The 22,389-nt window shown below is 39.8% G+C and overlaps 1 protein-coding gene across 50 annotated transcripts in view; it reads right to left on the minus strand.

Moving 5' to 3' along the window:
- Nucleotides 1-22,389, minus strand: part of PAK1 (p21 (RAC1) activated kinase 1) — a 149,189-nt gene that overhangs the window by 48,616 nt on the left and 78,184 nt on the right. For 37 of the 50 annotated variants that reach the window (XM_077963982.1, XM_077963967.1, XM_077963992.1 and 34 more), the window contains 3 exons: nucleotides 17,612-17,822; nucleotides 5,571-5,671; nucleotides 4,918-5,065 (listed from right to left, as the gene is read on the minus strand). In XM_077963982.1, the coding sequence (XP_077820108.1) occupies nucleotides 4,918-5,065; nucleotides 5,571-5,671; nucleotides 17,612-17,801 (439 nt within the window). In that variant the 5' untranslated portion in view covers nucleotides 17,802-17,822. The remainder of the gene's footprint in view (nucleotides 1-4,917; nucleotides 5,066-5,570; nucleotides 5,672-17,611; nucleotides 17,823-22,389) is intronic. The other 13 variants (XM_077963965.1, XM_077963985.1, XM_077964000.1 and 10 more) reach the window with 1 other exon arrangement.

Raw genomic sequence — 22,389 nt, forward strand, 5'->3', positions numbered from 1 at the left:
TGCACAGGAAGAAAGACAAGGGACTTAGTCAATAAACAATCACAGTTAATTCTTTCTTGACAGCAAAAGAAGTCTATCTGGTCAAGCACATGCCAGATTCAGAGAATAGTAATAGTATGACTGGTACTACAGGCTAGATATCATGCTAAATGCATTATACATATCACCTTCTTTAATCCTCATTATGGCTCTGAGTACTGTTATTATATCTACTTTTATTGATTTGGAAACAAGTTCAGAGATGTTAAGTACAGTTGTGTGTGGCTTAGCAATAGGGTATGCTCTGTGAAATGTGTCATCAGGTAATTCTGTCATTATAGGAACATCATAGAGTGTACTTACACAAACCTAGATGGTATAGCCTGCCACATACCTGGGCTATATTGTATAGCCTATTGCTTTCTAGGCTACAAACCTGTACAGCATGTTACTGCAGGCAACTGTAACAAAATGGTAAGCATTTGTATATCTAAACATAGAAAAGGTACAATAAAAATATAGTTCAAAAGGTAAATAAAAGGATATATCTACATAAGCACTTACCATAAACAGAGCCTGCAGGACTGGAAGTTGCTCTGGGTGAGTCACTGAGTGAGTGATGAGTAAATGTGAAGGCCTAAGTAGGACATTACCAGTATACACGTAGGCTACACTAAATTTATTTTAAACTTAAGTAATCACTAGGTGATAAGAATTTTTCAACTTCCTTATAATATTATCAGACCACCATTGTATATGCGGTCTGTTGTTGTGGCACATGACTGTTATCTGTCCAGGGTACACACAGGTTAAAGAGAGGAATTAGATTCGAATTCTGGTCTCATTTTAAATACTATGCTAGAACTGTATCCACATCATCAGCTATATCACTGTAAGGCTTAAATAGCTAAGAAAATCTGCGTTCTAAAAGAATAGGAAAGAATCCATAGCACCACCCCTGAGTCATACATGCCAAATCATGGCCAGTCTCCGGCTTCAGCTTTCATAAAGGATCCTTCTATATCCATATCTATTGCCCACAGGGACAAAAGGACTAAGGTTGAGGAAAAGACAGGTATTAATCCTGTCAAGTCTAATTAAAGGTAGGGTCTTGTTTTCCAAGAATAGAGTCAAGCTCCCTCAATGAAGCAATTACCATGTTTAATTGATTCTGAGAGGTACATTTTTCACATTAAAGTCTCTGAAACAGAGGTGTGTCCTACCATCCATGTTATGGTTTAATTGGCAGCTTTATTTTCCTTGATTGGTATGGAAATAATTGTGCATCTTACAATCAGTGGTATCTTAGACTTCATAAAATATGAAAGAGAGACCCAACGGAGATCTTAGCAAGAAATAAGTTTAAAGACCAGTTAATGTCTTCAGTTTTGTTCTTTAATTCCCATGGGTCCAAGAAAAACTGACTTTGCCAATTCACCACTAATGGAATTGAAGAGGAGAAATATTCTACCAAATCCAATATATTCCTCACCAAGAACCAAGCCCAGAGAATGTACAATCCCAATTCCATCATATAAAAAGTGCTAGATACAGCTTCTTTGACCCTACAGCAAATCATGAACCCACACAGCAGGAAATAAGGCAAGCTCTGACAACATGTTCTTATAACAAATCCAGAATAGCTAGCAGTATTCTGGAGAAATAAATTCAGGATATACTTTAAACATAATTCATTTGTTTTTTCTTGTCCAGAAGACTATCAACTTTGGCAGAGTACAACACTATGCCTTCACTGCACTACCCCCAACTTTATGTACTGCTAGTATTTTTGAAGATTGGGTATTTTGGTAATAAGTATACTTGTTATGTCATATAAAAAATAAGTAAACACTCCCTTCAAAGGTGATGAACTATATATCAAAATCAAATTCCAAAGCACAGAATGACGGAACAGAAAGTACTTCCAGCACTTTCATTTACAGATGAGTAAAATGAGGTTCAGAAAAGGAAAAAGATTGGTTCAAGGTCACGTAAGTCATTGGCAAAATAGGGCTAAGACCCAGCTGCGTTGTCAGTCTCATCTACTTTTTCCCTATTACATTAGCTACTAACCGGTATAAAAAATTAAGTGTTGCTGGGCGCAGTGGCTCACACCTGTAATCCCAGCGCTTTAGGAGGCCAAGGTGGGTGGATCACAAGGTCAGGAGTTCGAGACCAGCCTCACCAATATGGTGAAACCCTGTCTCTACTAAAAATACAAAAATTAACTGGGCATAGTGGTGTGCGCCTATAGTCCCAGCTACTTGGGAGGCTGAGGCAGAAGAATTGCTTGAACCCAGGAGGTGGAGGTTGCAGTGAGCCAAGATTGCGCCACTGCACTCCAGCCCGGGTGACAGAGTGAGACTCCGTCTCAAAAAAAAAAAAAAAAAATGAAGTGTTGAAAAAATAGAAACACTTGACCAAAATTAGCATGGAGGATTGTGTTTGGGTTATAGGTAGCAAAGGAGTTAAAGGCCCAAGTCAAAATACATTTCCATCATGTATCAGCTGAGTCACTTGGGGTATGTCACTTAACTTCTCTGAGTCTAATTAATTTCTTTGCATATATAAAAGGAGGATAATAGTCCTTGCCCTGCCAGTCTCCTAAGGCCATCGTAAGAATCACATGAGGGAGCCAGGCTCAGTGGCTCATGCCAGTAATCCCAGCACTGTGGGAAGCTGAGGCGGGCAAATCACTTGAGGTCAGGAGTTCAAGACCACCCTGGCCAACATGATGACCCATCTCTACTAAAAACACAAAAATTAGCTGGGTGTGGTGGCACACACCCGCAGTCCCAGTTACTCAGGAGGCTGAGGAAGGAGAATCACTTGAGCCCAGGAGCACAGGCTGCAGTGAGCTGAGATCGTACCACAGGACTCCAGCCTGGGTGACAGAGCAAGACTCTGTCTCAAAAAAAAAAAAAAAAAAAATCACGTGAGGTAATTCACATGTGAGCATATACAAATTGAGGTAGTATTATCATAACTAATAGTATGAGAGGATGGCAAATAGGGAAAGGAGAGATATGACACTTTAAAAAACCTGTGCCAAATATGCACTTTTGCCTAGAGTTGGCCCTAGTCTTCAACTTACAGAAAATTAAAATTCTGGCATACATATATATATATATACATGTGCACAAATTTGTACATACAAAAGTAGATGTACACACATGTATCTGTACATACACACTCAATATTATTCATATATGCATGCATGAATGAACATACACATAATTACCTGAATGTGTATATTTATACATATGTTCGTTCATGAATACCTGAGTGGACTTTATCTTTGTTCATGAATACTTAAGTGGGCTTTAATTCCAAATATATGCAAACCCATAGGGCTATGCCTCTGTTTACGTACACACTTACATGCCACTAGCACATATCTACATATATACACGCAGGAAAGATCCTTCCCAAGACTTAGCCACTGAGGTTTTCAAAGACAGCCTCTAACCTGATGTTTCCATGACAAGTTCCTTAACATAAACTCTAATTTCCTGACTAGAAAACTTTCCCACTCAGTAGCCCTCCACCCCAATTCCTCCTTGAAATGACTCAGTCCCTCAATGGAAGAAGTGAGACAGACTCAGCGGGGCCAGACGAGAGGAAGGAAATACTGCTGGGCACATGCATGGCCCTCTCCTGGGCACCACCATGGCAGCATGAGTGAAGCTGTAGCCTGTCATCTCCACCATCTGTGCCCTTGAAACAAGCCAGATACCGGCTGGGGAAAGCATCCTTCAAATTCCCTAGTTCATCCTGGTTCTCACCTTCCCAACAATACTGCCATTTGAAGGAGGCAACATGAGTAAAGAGCCTGGAAATTAAAAGATTAGCCCACTATTAATTTAACATATTAGAAAGGCCTTCTTTGGCTCTCACACCTGCAAAACAAGGGAGAAAGTTGGTCCTCTATGGAAGGAGAGCCTCCAAATAACATTATTAGGGGCAAGCAGTAAATTCAAAAGATGATGGTATAGGAATTAGGAGACCTGGGTTCTAATCCCAATTCTGCTATTAAAAACACTCTGAAAAATATAGTCCCTTCTACTGAGGGTACATGTAAAGAAATTTATTATTTAATGGCCTGTTTTTCATTTAACTAATAAAAATTAGTTCCCTGAGGAAGACATACATTATTAGTGTTATTAAATAACTAATAATAATATTAACAATAATGATGATAATGATAGTTACATTTCTATGGTGATGTTTTACAACTTATAAAGAACTTTCACATCTGTCGGCTCACTTATTTCTCACTATAACCTTTTTTTTTTTGAGACAGGGTCTCAATCTGTTGCCCAGGCTGGAGGGCAGTGGTGTGATCCTTGCTTACTGCAACCTCCACCTCCCAGGCTCAAGTGATCCCTTCACCTCAGCTTCCCAAGTAGCTGGGACCACAGGGATGCACCACCACACCTGGCTAATTTTTGTATTTTTTGTAGAGACAGGGTTTTGCCATGTTGCCCAGGCTGGTCTCGAACTCCTGACCTCAAGCGATCATCTTGCCTCGGCCTCCCAAAGTGTTGGAATTACAGGCGTGAGGCACTGTGCCCAATCATTTCTCACTACAGCCTCTTGAGATAGGAATTATTCCCATTTTGAGGCGCAAAGAAATGAAGCGACTGTTAGAATCTAGTAAGGGTCAGAATCTAGACCTTCTAGCACAAAATCTGTGTTCTCTCTATATAATACCATACTATTTTTAAAAAAACATGTGCAGTGTCAGAGTGAAGACTTAAGTTTGATGCAAAGTCCATCATCTTGGCTGTCAAATTCCAAAATTCCACGTTAGTTAAAGTGCCACTTCCACTCTTTCAACTACTTTGTTCTCTTATCCCAGACCAATAGGCATGTGAGTTTTCCCATCCAGATTAAAACCATCTCTTGCTGAGACTGCCCGGGACACAGTTTTCATACCTGTAAAGCTCATGTATTTCTGGCTGTTGGATGTCTTCTTTGAGTTGTAAAACTCCAACACATCCAGAACAGCCTGCGGGTTTTTCTTCTGCTCCGACTTAGTGATATTTGATGTCTGAAGCAAGCGGGCCCACTGCTCTGGCATTCCCTATAAGAGAGACATGCAAGACTAATAGGAAGGCACAATCACAGTGGACCCTGAAAGAACATCAGAGCTAACTCTGACACTTGCTAGCAGCAAAAGATGCATTTGTTAGTCATTCCTTTCTCTCTATACCCTCAGAGTTTACATAAGCCTCTTTTATAATATCTTTCTCATTGTATTAGTCATTTCTTAAGATGTCTGCTCCTTCACCAGGCTATACCTCCAGGATGGTAGGATAGGATGCTGTTCCTGCATGATCAGTGCCCCACACAGAGCCTGCTACCAAGCCTACCACTTAACAGAGGTTTATTATTTAAAGAATGGAGATGGAAAGGCTTCTCTGGATACAATTTTAGCGATGCAAGTGTCCCACTGATGAATGTGAGAAAATTGTAATCAGGGTCTCAGGCAAAGACAGAAGCATCAGGAAGATGAGAAAGGGTTAAATCTAACAGTGCACAGCCAGAGCTCTAAAAGACTGAAGACCTTTCTGTGACCCAGGACTTACCGTAAACTCCCCTGTGACAGCATCAAAACCAACATGAATTGTGTGTTCAAAATCTGAAGGGAGAGAAATCTCTGGCCGCTCTTTCTCTTTCTTTTTATTTGCTGCAAGAGAAACAGGGAAAAGGAAATAAAAAACAGGAACATTATTGTTTTTAGGCTTATTTTAGCTCTTTATTGCGCTGTAGTCTCCTTGAGAGGGCAAAGTCTATCTATTAATATTTCACATATGTTGAAGACCCCAATTATGGACCTGGATTGGAGCAGATACTCAATGCATGTTTAAAGACTTAATTTCTTGTTGAACTAAAATAAGATGGTGGCTCATGCCTGTAATCCCAGCACTTTGGGAGGCCAAGGCAGGCAGATCGCTTGAGTCCAGGAGTTCAAGACCAGCCTAGGCAACATGGCAAAACCCTGTCTCTACAAAAAATACAAAAATTAGCTGGACATGGTGGTGCATGCCTGTAGTGGCAGCTACTTGTGAAGTTGAAGCAAGAGGATCATTTAAGCCCAGGATGTAGAGGTTGCAGTGAGCCAAGATCATGCCATTGCATTCCAGCCCAGGCGACAGAATGAGGCCCTGTCTCAAAATAAAATAAAATAAAATAAAATAAAAGGAGAGGCAAAAAGAATGTGTGTCAGAGTTAACAGTCCTGGTTTTACCAGTAACTACCCATTTGATATAGGGTAAGTCTTCTTTTTTGTGAAGCCCTCCTTGATCTCTAGGCTGGGCAGTTCTTTACCCTCTCTGTTCCTATAGCACCCAATATATGTAATAGTAATTGACTATTATAAGTGTTTATCTTCCATACCAGACTGAATTCTAAGTGCAGGGGCCATGTCAAATTAGTCACAGCTTCCCAGAGGTTAGCACACACCTGGCACAAAGTAGGTACTCAGACAGTAAGTGAAGAAAGGAAAAAATGACCAGACATTTACCTCAACTGGGCAAGGAGTTTAAGGAATCTGCCTAAGACAGAAAAATTCTCTCCAGGGCAGGAATAAATGTTCCTTTCAGCAGCTCTGGCCTGACTTTCACAACACTTGTTACCCAGCACCTGTGAACCTTATTTTAAAATCCTGTTGTCTGGGAGCTCAATACACTAACCAAAAGAAATTCTGAAGTTCTAATACCTCCACAGACCCAGCATAACCCTGATAAAAGGTAGCAAAATGAGAAGGAAAACACAAAAAGGTCTAGAGTTCAAGCCAGTTTCACCTCTACCTTACCACAATGCGCGCGCGTGTGCGTGCGTAGAGAGAGAGAGAGAGACCAGGATCTCTGCTGTCTCATCTAAACAAGGGCGAGTATGAGCTGGATGATCTTAAGGGTCCCTCAAGCGCCTACATTCTGTGAGTCTATGAAAACAAGAAGCTATGCCTTCTCAAAGCTCTGCAGTTAAGATTCCTTCCTGAGACGGCATTCCACAGTTTTAAATAGGTATTTCATACATATCATGTAATACAATCACCACAATCCTGAGGCAAGTTTTACTTGCAGATTAGAAAATTTGGGAACAGACTTGCCTACAATCATTAAGTAATTAAAGTCCAAAAAGTCTGGCATCAAAGCCAAGGTTCTTTACATTCTATTTTACCTCCCCTAAAACATTTCAAGTTGAATCAAGAAAACATACTTCAGTGTAATAAGAAGAAATGACATTAAGAACTTGCTATGTATACAAAAATGATGTCAATATAGTATTTTTCTTCATTCTTACAATCCTACGAGATAGATATTACTACCATCATTCTTACAATCCTATGAGATAAATACTACTACTGTCATTTTACAGATGAAGAAACTGAATAATTTACTCATACAGCTACTGAGAGCTGGGATTTGAACCCAGGTCTGATTCCAAAGGTTCATTCTTCAGTATCTTAATGAGAACCATTTGCCTACATGCCAAGTGCTAGGGTGTAAGCTATTTATGTACTTGGCAATTTCCCTTTCAGAAGCAGCTGCTTTGAGAAAGACAAGGCTAAGGGGTATACCAGGGCCCCAAGTCAAGCAGTCCTTTATGACATAAGTCCATCTGTCTTTCTCATAGCCAGAATGCACTGGAACATGTGGCAGGGCTTTGGAACTACTTTCTGTTTCTAAATTCCCTCTGATCTAGTCACTTAGGGAAGTACAATTATATTTGTGTTTTATTTCAATTTTTATTTTTTATATCTGTGCATGTTTATACATTAGTTCTATTATATATAATTGATATACTATATAATACATCACAGGCATGAACTGTCAAATGCAGAAGAAACTTTAGTAAAGGACGCCCAAAAAGAAAGTTAGCTCAAAGCATGAGTAGTTTACAGAAAAGAGTTCCAGGGAAATGGAATAATTTAATACATGAACACACAGGGTAATGCTAAAGTCAGCTCTGCTTCTACTGAGCACTCTTTACCCTGCAACCTTTGAATATACCTCACACATTCCCACCTCCACGTTTTTGCTCGCTTTTTCTTCTCCTTGTTTGGAATGCTCTCTTCTCCTTCTCCCTATCTCAGCCATCTTTTAAAGACTGGCTCAGGTCCCCCTTTTTCCAGGAAGGATTTCCTGACCTTTCTTCTTCCTGTTAATTCCCAAGACACTGAGTCTGCTACACCACCAAGCATCTAGTCATTTCCTGTCTTATATGATTCCTTGCCAGTTTACAAATCCAAAATGTAAGCTTCTTGAGGACCAAAATTATCACTTCCAATTACAATCACTATACTTCTGAATTTCAATCCAGCACATGGCTTACTGGATTGAAGAATACTCTAGAAAATATTAGGGAATGGCCAGGCGCGGTGGCTCACGCCTATAATCCCAGCACTTTGGGAGGCTGAGGCAGGCAGATCACCTGAGATCAGGAGTTCAAGACTGGCCTGGCCAACATGACGAAACTCCATCTCTACTAAAAATACAAAAATTAGCGGGGCGTGGTGGCACGTGCCTATAATCCTAGCTACTCAAGAGGGTAAAGCACGAGAATAGCTTGAACCAGGAGGCAGAGGTTGAAGTGAGCTGAAATTGTGCCAATGCACTCCGGCCTGGGTGACAGAGTGAGACTGTGTCTCAAAAAATAAATAAAGAAAGTATTAGGGAGTGATTCTAGAGACCATGTAATCCCATTCCCTGAGGAAAGAGGCCCAGGGAAGTAAGTTGACTTGTCCTGATTCACAGAGCACATGACTGTAAGTCCACCTGATCAAGTCTTTCACTCTTTATTATACCCCGATCCCTACTGAAATTTGACTGGAATCAACTACTAACTGAAATAACAGTTTAACATAGTGGAGTACAAAAATAGCAATGACTTGGCTGAAGTGGGAAAGGAGAGAAGTAAAAGGAATGGGGAAATCTAGGTGGCAGGATTTAGCTTGGGTACTGCGTAATTTTTTTTTTTTCAGACTTGTTGCCCAGGCTGGATGGAGTGCAATGGCATGATCTCGGCTCACTGTAACCTCCACCTCCCCGGTTCAAGCAATTTCTCCCTCCCTCAGCCTCCCAAGCAGCTGAGATTATAGGCATCCACCACCACACCTGGCTGCTTGTATTTTTAGTAGAGACAGGGTTTCACCATGTTTACCAGTCTCGAACTTCTGACCTCGGGTGATCCACCCACCTTGGCCTCCCAAAGTGCCGGTATTATAGGCATGAGCCACTGTGCCCGGCCTGGTACTGTGTAATATTTAGACTGAGTATTCACCAGTTGGGGATCACCAGCAGAAAACAGGATTCAAGAGGCAGGAATACAGAAGAGAAATGGAGAAGTCATACAGTCCTAGAGCCACCTGGAACCCAATTAATCCCTTCTGGGAAGTAACAATCATCCCCTTCACCTGTGTACAGCCCTTCACCAAGCTCTGCCAGTCATTGTCTCACTGGCTCATCACCACAAACCCAGGAGCTAAACAGCTGAGGTCAAGGAATTAAAAGAAATTTCTGTTAGTGGAAAGAATCTCAGAGGAAGGATTCAGTATTATGGTTGCCAGTAACTCACTGGGTGACCCTGGAAAAGTCTGAGTTTCAAGCCTTCAATCTGCAAAATAGGACAATGGTGCAAGCTCTGCATACAGATGAAGGTAAGTAATAAACCACCTTTCTGGAGAAGATAATACCTGAAAGAAGTCATAAAGGATGAACAGGGGTTAGCCAGACCGAGATGGGAAAGGGCATTTCCAAAAGAAACAGAATAAGCAGAGGCCAAGAGAAGTAAACAGTGTGATCTTTCTTTCTTCTTTCCACCTGTTCAGCAAGTCAACCAAATTTCATAAACTCTTACCAGATTCACAAAGCACATGATTGCAGGCAGGAAGGCACTATGAGCTTCAGACTGAGGGAAGACACAATGGAGAAAATAAAGCAAACCCAGGATCCTGATGGTCCCATATCCCAGGGTTATAGTATCCCTGGGACTACTGCTACGGTAGCAAATATTTTATGATGACTAGAAGTATGTCTGCAGGAATCTGGTGAAAACTCATGTCTACACAAAAACTTGTATGTGAATTTTCATAGCAGCTTATTCATAACAGTCAAAAAGTGAAGGCAACCCAAATGTCTCTCAAGTGATGAACAGATAAAATGTAGTACATCCATATACTATTATTCAGCCATAAAGAGAATGAAGTCCCGATCCATGCTACAACATGGATGAACCTTGAAAACATTATACTAAGTGAAAGAAGCCAGTCACAAAGGGCCATATACTGTGTAATTCCATTTATATGAAATGTCCAGAATAGGCAAATCCATAGACAGAGAGTAGATTAGTGGTTGCCAGAGCAGAAGGGAGAAATGAGGAATGACTGCAATGAGTATGGGGTTTTTTTTCTGGAGCGATGAAAATGTATTGAAGTTAGTTGTAATGGTTGTACAATCTTATGAATATACCAAAAACCACAGAACTGTACATTTTAAGATGGTGACTTGTATGGCATGCGAGTTATATCTCAATTTTTTTTAAAAAAGTGAATGTAATTTACATTTAGAAAATTAAGAAGAAAATATATATAATCAATTCAATTAATGCAGAAAAAAGCATTTGCTGAAATGTGATATCAATCGTGATTAGAAACTCTTAGCAAACTAGGATTACAAGGGAATTTACTTAATCTTATAGAAGGTAATTACCAAAAACTCTGGAAAAAACATCATACTTAATTCTAAAATGCTGAAAGCTTTTCCTGAGATTAAAAACAAGAGAAAGGTATTCCTCATCACCACTTCTATTCTTCATAGTACTGAAGGTATTAACCAGTGCAATTAGGCAAGAAAAAGAAGTAAAAGGAGGATTATAAAGAAAGAAAAAAAAAAACTATTACAATATACAAATAATGTGCTCATGTACATGAATACAGAAAACTCAATAGAAAAATCAAGTCTCTGAGTAGCTAAAGATTTCAAAATAGAACCACAAAGCATTAGAAAGGAAATGACTAATAAATTTGACCATATTAAAATTCTATCTCGCATCATGCCAAGCATCTGTCTAAGATTACAGGGGAATTTACTTAATCTAATAAAAGCTAAGAGCACAGTAGAAGATACTTGTAACATATATAACTGACAGAAGACTTATATCTAAATAAGGATTCCTACAACTATGTTAAGAATTCTTGGCTGGGCACGGTGGCCCATGCCTGTAATCCCAGCACTTTGGGCGGCCGTGGCGGGCGAATCACCCGAGGACAGGAGTTCAAGACCAGCCTGGCCAACAAGGTAAAACCCCGCATCTACTAAAAAATACAGAAATTAGCCAGGCGTGGTGGCAGGTGCCTGTAATCCCAGCTACTTGAGAGGCTGAGGCAGGGAGAATTGCTTGAACCCAGGAGGTGGAGGTTCCAGTGAGCTGAGATCCCATCACCGCACTCTAGCCTGGGCGACAGAGTGAGACTCTGTCTCAAAAAAAAAAAAAAAAAAGAATTCTTTAAGTTACAGAAAATATGTGTGCTTTGTAAACTAAACAACTTTACAAACATAAGTTGTCATTAATATAAAAAACTGTTAGGTTTCTCAGCCCATTCATTAAGACAGAGAAACTGTGGTTGAGGTGAGAAAGAGGAAAGAATCATCTTGATTTCATGTATCTAGAGATCTTGGGATTGAGAAAATAAAGTGGGAAAACAAGCTTCCAGCCTCACCCATCCCAATTTTAACCCTATCTTTGACCTAGACCACTTGGCCTTCTGATAGCATGGGAAATGAGGCTGACACTGCAAAATCCCATTGTCTCAGTATAGCCATCAAAGTTTTAGCACAAATCACTGGCCTTTTTTAAAAAAATTATTTTTAAGCAGCACCTCTCATTGGCTCCACTGAGCTAATCTGAGCTCAAGGCAGTAAAACGTTCCAAACTTGGAGAGATAAACACTGACATAGTCCAATGTTAAAATTAACTTTGCTAAACTCTTCCCAAGCTCAGAGAATTCCACTTTGCTTGTGAAAATGCAGCCAGAAAAAGATTTCAAACTAAATGCTGAAAGACTTCTTAGAATAAACCAAAGGCTCCAGATCCTAACCACAGGAACCAGGCTTTCCCACATGGAATTCTGCAACTCAGCATCACCTATTACAGGCCCTCAATTACAGCTTCTCTTTCCAATCATTTATGCATCCCCCAGGCACATACTGAAGCCATGCTAGAGAGGTCAGCATTAGGTAATGCCCAAAGACATTCTACCCGCTGGCAGCTCAAACCTCAACCATTACTGCAGCCCACAGATCATTCTTCTTTCTCATCTCCCAAAAATCTCTCTACAGACCCAAAACAACTCCTCTAGAGATTCTGACTCCAAAAGTCTGGATGGAATCCAGGTATCAGTATTATTTATTTATTTATTTTTGAGACAGAATTTTGCTCTGTCACCCATGCTGGAATACAGTGGTGTGATCTCAGCTCACTGCGACCTCTGCCTCCCGGGTTCAAGCAATTCTGCCGCCTCAGCCTCCTGAGTAGCTGGAATTACAGGAGCCCACTACCGCGTCCAGCTAATTTTTTTAGTTTTAGCAGAGACAGGGTTTCACCATGTTGGCCAGGCTGGTCTCGAACTCCTGACCTCAAGTGATCCGCCTGCCTTGGCCTCCCAAAGTGCTGGGGTTACAGGTGTGGGCCACCACGCCCGGCCACTTTTTTTTTTTTTTTTTTTGTAAAGGAGTTTCACTCTGTTACCCAGGCTGGAGTGCAGTGGCATGATCTTGGCTCATTGCAACCTCTGCCTCCCAGATTCAAACGATTCTCCTGCCTCAGCCTCCCGAGTAGTTGGGATTACAGGTGCCCACCACCACAACCGGCTAATTTTTGTATTTTTAGTAGAGACAGGGTTTCGCCATGTTGGCCAGGTTGGTCTAGAACTCCTGACTTCAAGTGATCCGCCCGCCTTGGCCTCCCAAACTTCTGGGATCACAGGCATGAGCCACTGCACCCTGCCCTGTATTTTTTAAAAGCACCATAAGTGAGTCCAATGTGTAATCAGGGTTGAGAACTAAGAGATACAGTTATGTGACAATGGAACAGATAATTTAGGAAGACTTAGTTCCATACTCAGCCCTCCCACTTGCCACTTGTGAGACCTTGAGCAACTTACTTTTCTCTAAGCCTTAGCCTCCCCAACTAAAAATGAGTTGATGTAGGTATCAAATAAAACAATAAATGAGGTTTCCATTTTTGAAAAACAAACCTCCTATTTGTATTGCATTTTAGTTTAGAAAATGCTTTTATATCTACTATGTCAAATGACAAAAGCCTACTAATGATACAGGGTGAATGGGAAGTAAGGATATTGAAATGAAATTTAAAAAATAAATCAGAGTTAACAAATGTCAGTGGCTGGACTCAATCTGTGTTACAAGTCCAGTTCTAGACATAACTCTATGCAGCTGGTATAAATGCTCAAATACTACATGAAGGGCATACCACTTCAAAGACTACCAACACTGCTGTGTATCCTTCTAGGACTAAGTTGAGTAGCTTACTGGTTGATCAAAGGTTTCAAACAAAAGAAAAACACCTCAGACTTCTTTCATTTTGATGTATGCATTAATTATAGCCATCAAGGGTCTTAAAGCAAAGGGATGAAACCTATGTGCCCAGGGCAAATATAGAAAATCTATACCCAAAGGATGAAAGATTGTTAGATCATTTTGCGAGAAATTCTTATAACTCTGTATGTTTCCTACCTCTATGCCCTCAACCTACAGAGATGCAGTTTTGATCTTGAGGTTATGAGATGTATTTTCAGATCAGATTTAGCCTAGGGTTACTCAGCTAGGATTTTCTAGAGCTGCATCACTGAATAAAGTACTTTACAATGGCCTAGTTTCTTCTCACCTATATAGACAAGCCTGATCTAACCACGCCTTTGCAATCTCTCATTTATGTAATTATAGGATTCTAAAGCTAAAAGAAACTGCACATGCCTACTGCTCTCTCTCCTCTTCTAGATGAAGGCACTGACGTCTACAGAGAAATAATTGACCCAAATCAGCCAGCCAATTTATGGAAGAACCAAGACTATAATCCCAATATCTAGACCCCCACTTTCCCATTTAGCACATAAGATTGTCCCTTCAGGTCCCAATGATGTCCGAAGGCTCTGCTTCCATCTGCTGTTTCAGACAGGAATCTTCTTTTTTAAAAATCAGCTTTATTGAGAGATAATTCACTTACCAAACAATTCACTCATATAGTGTAAAATTCAATGGCTTTTAATATATTCAGAGAGCTGGACAGGTATCACCAAAATCAATTTTAGAACATTTCATCACTACAAAAAGAAACCCCACCCCTCTTAGTAATCATCTCCTAGTTTTAATTGCCTCTCCCTCTCTGCAGCCCTAGGCAACCACTAATCTACTTTCTTTCTATGAATTTACCAATGCTGGACATTTCCTACAAATAAAATCATATTACATGTGATCCTTTTAACTGGCTTCTTTCACTTAACGCAGCATTCAAGGTTCATCCATGTCATGGCATGGATCAGAACTTCATGTCTTTGTTACCAAATATTTCATCGTATGGATATTCCACATTTTATTATTTATCTATTCATCAGCTGATGGGGTATTTGGGTTGTTTCCACTTTTTGGATATTATGAATGCTGCTATAAACATTCATGTACTGCTGGTAACTCTATGTTTAACCTTTTGAGGAACTGCCAGACTGTTTTCCACAGAGGCTGCACCATTTTACATTCCCACCAGCAATTATGAGGGTTGCAACTTCTCCACATCCTCACTAACACTTGTTATTATCTTTTTTATTATAGCCATCCTAGTGAGTGTGAAGTGGTATCTCATTGTGGTTTTGATTTGCATTTCCCTGATGGCTAATGATTTGAGCATCCTTTCATGTGCTTCTTGGCCATTTGTATATGTTCTTTGGAGATATGTCTATTTACATATTTTGCCCATTTTAAAATTACTTGTCTTTTGGTTGTTGACTTGCAATAGTTCTTCTTCACATATTTTAGATACACATCCATTATAAAATATGTAATTTGGGAAAATTTTCTCCCTACTGTGGGTTACCTTTTTGCTTTCTGGATGATGCCCTTTGAAACATAAATGTTTTTACTTTTGATGATGCCTACTGGATGAGAATTTTATTACCCTTCTAGTTTGAGTCAGCAAGAACAATTTAAACTTTTTAATTTAAAAAGTTCTCTTTTACTACATGTAGACACTTGGGCTGAAAGCCTATTTATTTATAGAGATCAAGAATACTGGTTGATAAGATACAATATTAAAAATAAATACACATCTAAATTGAGGGATAAAGAAAGTGGCTATATATGTGGAAGAAGATTGCAGGGCATTTAACACTGCCTCAGATCATAGCCCTTGTACCAAGGAAGTTGGCAGCTACTATATGAATGAATTAGTCAGGAAATCAAAGTTAAGCAACTTATCCACATCTTTTATTTTATTTATTTATTTTTTTGAGATGGAGTTTAACTCTTGTTGCCTAGGCCGAAGTGCAATGGCGTGACCTTGGCTCACGGCAACCTCTGCCTCCCGGGTTCAAGTGATACTCCTGGCCTCAGCCGCCTGAGTAGCTGGGATTACAGGCGCCCACACCATGCCCGGCTAATTTTTTGTATTTTAGTAGAGATGGGGTTTCACCATGTTGGCCAGGCTGATCTTGAACTCCTGACTTCAGGTAATCCACCCACCTAAGCCTCCCAAAGTGCTGGGATTACAGGCGTGAGCCACCACGCCCGGCCTATTTTATTTTTTTTTAAGACAGGATCTCACTCTGTCACACAGGCTGGAGTGCAGTGGTATGATCATAGCTCACTGCAGCTTCAAATTCCCAGGTTCAAGCAATCCTCCTGCCTCAGCCTCCCAAGCAGCTGTTACTACAGGCACACACCACCATGCCTGATCTTTTTTTTTTTTTTTTTTTTTAGTAGAGACAAGGTCTTGCTATTTTGCCCAGGCTGGTCTCAAACTCCTGAGCTCAAGCGATCCTCCCACCTCAGCCTCCCAAAGTGTTGGGATTACAGGCATGAGCCCCTGTGCCTGGCCTTCTTTTCTACCCAAACCCCCAAACCCACAGGGAAGGGAAGGTGGAGTAGAAGGATTCATACACAAAAAGATATAAGCCCAACGTACTCATTAAAAGTACTCATTATGTCTCATTTCACTTTTACAACAAACATTACAATACATGAAGTCTGCTCATAAGATGTATCTATATATAAAAGCTATATGTCCGAAATCATCATCTTCCCTGCTCTCCAATCACCAACGCTCCCAATTTGTTCCTTCTTTCTGTGTTTCCTATTTGGCTAATGACACTACCATCTACCATCTCCCCTGATCTGCAGTTAGGCAATTATATTTTTTCTACAACATGAGATGTTTTCTGCAATCCACCATTGTGCTTGTTGTATCTGCCCTACTGTTTCAGAATCTCAGCTCTGATTTTACCATGTAGTCTACTAGCTATGTCTCCCAGTTTCTATTCATCGACAAAGGAGTAAAGAGACAGAGACAAAGGAGTAAAGAGACAGAGAACTAACATTTAAGTACCTTCTGTGTGGAAGTTACTCTATTAGGAACTTTGTATGTAGTCTTCACAACTACCCTGTGAAATGATATCTCACTTCTGAAATAGGAAACTAAATAAAGGTCAAAGCAGTTAACTGACATGCCTAAGATGAGAAAGCTGGTAAGTGGTGACCCAGCTACATCTAAACTAGAAGCTCATGATAACTACTTACACAGAGAAAGCCAGTATCTTTAGCACGCTATAAGAACAGGGCCCACAAACATACGGAGAGAGAACTTTACTTCAGAGCAACAGCCACTTAAGTCAACATTTTTGGTATCAAACAAAAGTGATCTTCTGTTGTGGATAGCAAAACCTTTATTTTACAACCTTGTCTACAAGGATCTTGGCGACTTTTTCATATACACTGTTAAATTAACAGTGTTAAAATCAACACTATTCATCCTATGATTATTCTTCTATTAATAGAAGTTTTATCAATAAAAAGGAAATGAGGCTGCCCAGGATAATTTATTCATAGTAAACTCATGCTAAATGCTAGTTATCTCCGCATCCTTTTCTCAGCTGTTACTTGCCATTCTTACTGATATGTAGTCCCCAAACCTGAAAGTGGGACCAGGAAGTCGGAATAAAGAAAAGGCAATCAAGATTTTGGAAAGAAAACATTTCCAATTGAAACTAATTCAGGGGAAAAAAATTCCAAATAAAGACATTCCAATTTTTCTTACATTTTGTGACTTCCTAAACAGTTTAAGAACTTAAAAATAAATAAATCACTTCAGATTGTCCCAAATCTGGCAAGAGCATAATTATTCTCTTACAGTTTTGCTCAGATATAGTTAATACAGTATAAAAATAGGTCTATTTTCCATTTGGTTTCAGCCACTGTCGGAAGAAAGAGAAATATTTAACCAGAAAAAAAAAGCATTAAAGGAAAATTAAGTCAAAGACGACAGATCTTTTATCCAGGTTACCCAAAATAATTTTTTTAAAGCATACAAATGATGAGAATAAAATCAAATACTGTACTTTTATCTCCAGGTAAGATGGATCGGTAAAATCGGTCCTTCTTTTTCTTCTCCTCTGGGTTTGGAGGCAGAGGTTTAGAACCATGGTTTAGGGTTCCAGCATCTTTGCTGCCAGCTCCAATCATAGTGCTGGTATTTCTCATCGGAGGGGCTGGGGGTTTGTCTTGAATGTCTAGGCCGTTATTTGACATTGTCACCACCAGCAGCAGCTACTAGAATCAGAAATAAGAAAAATATAACTCCTTTATTATTGTTGACCAAAAGGAAATACATGTTAAAAAATTGCAAAGAATCAAAATTATACAGCCCTTCCTTCAGGGTTCAGCTCAAGTCCTTCCACTGCATGCCACGATATTGCTAACACTCACTGATGTAAATGCCTACTATGTGCCAAGCACTAATGAAAAATCACAATGTCTTGCTTTTCTTTGCATTCCCATTCTGGGACATTGAAGAGCATGGAAAACCATTACGATGTAGCTGAAAGCAGATATTTGGTCTAGCAAAAACTAAGTGTGAATCCCAGTACCACTTACTAACTTTAGAGAAATTCTTTAACCTCTTAGGTTTCATTTTTTCATCTATGTGAAGATTAAATAAAATTGCTAACAGCATTCCACATAGTGAGTTTTCTGCCAGCCTCTAATTTTATAACCTTAGACAAGTTACACTTTCCCTCTCGGGAATGGACTGTATCAAGGGTCAGCAAAGTTGCTGTTTTTGTAGATAGTTTTATTGGAACACAGTCACACCCTTCATTTATAAATTGTCTATGGCTTTTTTTTTTTTTTACCCGATACTGGCAGAATTTAGTAGTTGCAACAGAGACTGTATGTCCACAGACCTAAAATATTTACTATTTTGCCCTTCACAGCAAAAGTTTGCTAACCCCTGAGACTATATAATCTCTTCAGTGTCTCCCTCCTCTAAAATTCTACCTTGTTCTTTACAAAGAAGAGAGAGACAGACACACACACACACACACACACACACAGAGAGAGAGAGAGAGAGAGAGAGAGAGAGGATTATTGCTCTGTTACCCAGGCTGAAGTGCAGTGGTACAATCATAGCTCACTGCAGCCTCAAACTCTAGGGCTCAAGAGATCCTCCCCACTCAGCCTCCAGAGTAGCAGGAACTACAGGCATGCGCCACCATGCCCGTCTAATTTTTAAAAAAATTTTTTAGAGACAAGAGTCTCCCTATGTTGCCCAGGTGGGTCTCAAACTCCAAGTCTCAATCAATCCTCCCGCCTCAGTCTCCCAAGCAGCTGGAATTACAGGCGAGAGCCACCGTGCTTGGCTTTCTTCTTCAAAACATAAAATGGTCAATGCAGTAACCATCCTGTCCTAATATGGTACAGAATTTACTGGCAAAATCTCCACTACTTCTGAGAAACAGTAGAATAAAATCTAAAAGATAGGGGATAGGACAAGCACGGTGGCTCATGCCTGTAATCCCAGCACTTTGGGAGGTCAAGGTGGGCGGATCGCTTGAGGTCAGGAGTTTGAGACCAGCCTGGCCAATATGATGAAACCCCCTCTCTACTAAAAATACAAAAATTAGCCAGGCATTGTGGCAGGTGCTTGTAATCCCAGCTGCTAAGGAGGCTGAGGTAGGAGAATCACCTGAACTTGGGAGGCAGAGGCTGCAGTGAGCCAAGATTGCACCACTGCATTCCAGCCTGGGTGACAGAGGGAGACTCTGTCTCGAAAGAAAAGAAAAAGAAAAAGAAAAAGAAAAAGAAAAAGAAAAAGAAAAGAAAAGAAAAGAAAGGAAGATGGGGGGGGAATCCCTATCACATGTTATCAATAGTTTTAATGAAAATATGTTATTACCTTAAAATAAATAAATGTCCTTGACAATGGATAGATATGAATGTATCCAGAGTTAAAAATATTTCTCATTAGTCTTCCATGCTGCAGTAGAAATTATACATTTAACCATGACTATTTAAAATATAAGCTCTTTGGAGTTAAACACAACAGTACTTTAGAGAGTAATGAGTTTAAAAAACCAGCACAATAATCACCAAGAGCTTTTAGAAATATAGATATCCTGGCTTGGCCCCCATAAATCTTGATTTAGAATGGCTGAGTTAAGGCCTAATTCTGTATTTTGAAAATTAGTGATCCCAATGCCAGTCAGATTTGAATACTATCGCTTTAGACATCAATGACCTAAAATACTATGAATAAAATCTATAGGAGTTTTTTTTTTGTTTTTTTTTGTTTGTTTGTTTTTTAAACGATTTCTAATAAAGAACTGATTCCCCCACATCCAGTTTTTTTCCGCAATCCTTTATCCAGGGGCTGTCAGGAACCTTAGAACACACTACTCTTCTACTTTTAAAACCCTTCATTGGCTGGGCACAGTGGCTCACGCCTATAATCCCAGCACTTTGGGAGGCCAAGGTGGGCAGATCATGAGGTCAAGAGATTGAGACTCCTGGCCAATATGGTAAAACCCTGTCTCTACTAAAATGCAAAAAATTAGCTGGGCATGGTGGCACGCACCTGTAGTCCCAGCTACTCAGGAGGCTGAAGGAGGAGAATCGCTTGAACCTGGGAGGTGGAGGTTGCAGTAAGCCAAGATCGCGCCACTACACTCTAGCCTGGCAACAGAGCGAGACTCCGTCCCGAAAACAAAACAAAATGAAAAACCCTTCATTGACATCTCAGGATAAAAGCTGATGTTTTTAGCTTGCTTTTAGAGGCCCTCTGTTATTTGACCAAATGCACCCAGCCTCATTTCTCACCACTACCACTCCCTCTAATTTCCCTTACACTCTATCTACATCCAACTTCTCCAACTTCTTCAAGTATCCCATAGCTTTTACACTTCTATGCTTTTGTGCATGCTGATCCTTCTGCCTAGAATACCAATTTCCCTATGCTTCAACTGTGAATTCACTCATCCTTCAAGGCTTAATTCAATTGTTATTTCTTCCATGAACCCATTTGGAAATGTGTCATCACTTCAAGAAGTTAGGTGCCCCCTCCTCCATGTTCCCAAAGCAATGGCTAACTTTCTAGGTTATCCCTTTTATTATTGCTATTGTAATTGTTTACAGGTATGTCTTCCCTAGGAGCCAGAATGTTCCTCAAATATTGGGCCCAATTTTGTCATCTTTGCAATCCAACAATACTTTAGATAGTATCTAGCTCACAGTGAACTCAAATATTTTAATTAATCACACTTTGCATAAAGATATATACCTTGCCTTTAGGAAGTTTAGTACAGATAAAATTCAAGGTGCTTTACTTTCTGACATTGACCTGCCTTATCAACTAAGCCACTACACCTAGACACAGCCTAATTCAAACTAATTCAAACCTCAGAAATCTGTTCCACTGTACTTGCCAAGTATTCTTACTTATTTACTTATACACACACACAGACACACACACAAACACACACCCCAATGTGCTTTCTGTCAATGATTTCTCCTTTCTCTGACTGATAAAAATCTTACTCATCCATCAAGGCCAAACCCTAACCCCACTTCTTTGCATAATTCATTCTGACCCACCTTTGGCAAACCAACCGCTCCTTCTATTTTTGAACAAAAGAAATCAATCAAGCAAGGACAATCTTGTTAATGCAGATTAACTCTGTGATGTGCTTTTTATCCATTTCTTCCAGTTTGTCTTCCCAGATTTACCTTTGTTTTCTCTCCCAACTATAACTCAAGTCCCTAAGCACCCACAAGAGAACTTTTACTGTCTCAGTTCTCAAGTGTACCTTCCCACTCCAGGCTGCCAGTTCCAAAATTACACTCCCTGCAGTCATCTGATACCCGAGTAAAGCCCTTCCTTGACTCCCAGGTCCTTCAATCAACAGTTTCATTGAATGTAACTCCATTTCAGGCCCACAGCCCACGATTATGCCAAGAAAGTTTTCACCAACTTTCCTGATACAGACTTTTCTCCATTTCTCAGTGCTTTTACTGTGTTTGGAGAATTCTGTGGTAGATATTCACTTTCAAAGAGATTCCATTATTCCTTAAAACCTAAAATATGCATTGGAATCTAATATTTGAATTCTTTTACTGCATTCCAGCCTAGAAGTCATCCAGCCTATGCTTGAAAAGTTGCAATGACAGGAAATCTAAAATCTCCAAAGACTATCTATTCTATCTTCAGTCATCTCATTTAATGAGTTATCACTTATAATAAGCTCTGTCTTACACTGCATTGCAATAATTTGTTTACATATTTGCTTTCCCTTTCACCCCTCCCCTGCTAGACTTAGACTATAAACACCTCAAGAACAAAGTTCATGTCCTATGTATTTCTCGATCCGCAACACCAGGCCTGGCACAGAATAGGTAATCAATAAAGATTTATTGAATAAACAAACGAATGAATAAACAAAGAAAAAAGTTCCATCTGTTAGTACTAAATCCTGTATCTTAGAGCTATTCAGAAAAGACCACTATCTCTTCCCCAGACAGAACTTTAAATACCTGAAATACTCTTTTGAGACCCCCCAAATCTATTTTCTCAATGTCAAACATTTCCAGGACCTTCAACTACACTCACAGAACACAATTTTGTGCTTTCTTAATCACTTCCTTCTGAACTTACCTAAGGTTTCCATACTACTTTCCAGGTTCCTTGCAGCCCTTTCCTATAGGTTCTCCACAAGTCTTTCCTCTTTTTACCCTTATTGATCCCCTCAATGGTCATTCTGTATATCTACACTCACCATAATAATTAGCACATTTTAAAACCTATACCATTTTAAACTATGGGAAAACAGGTCCAAAACAAGAAACA

This window comes from Macaca mulatta, chromosome 14, assembly GCF_049350105.2.
Source record: "Macaca mulatta isolate MMU2019108-1 chromosome 14, T2T-MMU8v2.0, whole genome shotgun sequence".
NCBI lineage: Eukaryota > Metazoa > Chordata > Mammalia > Primates > Cercopithecidae > Macaca > Macaca mulatta.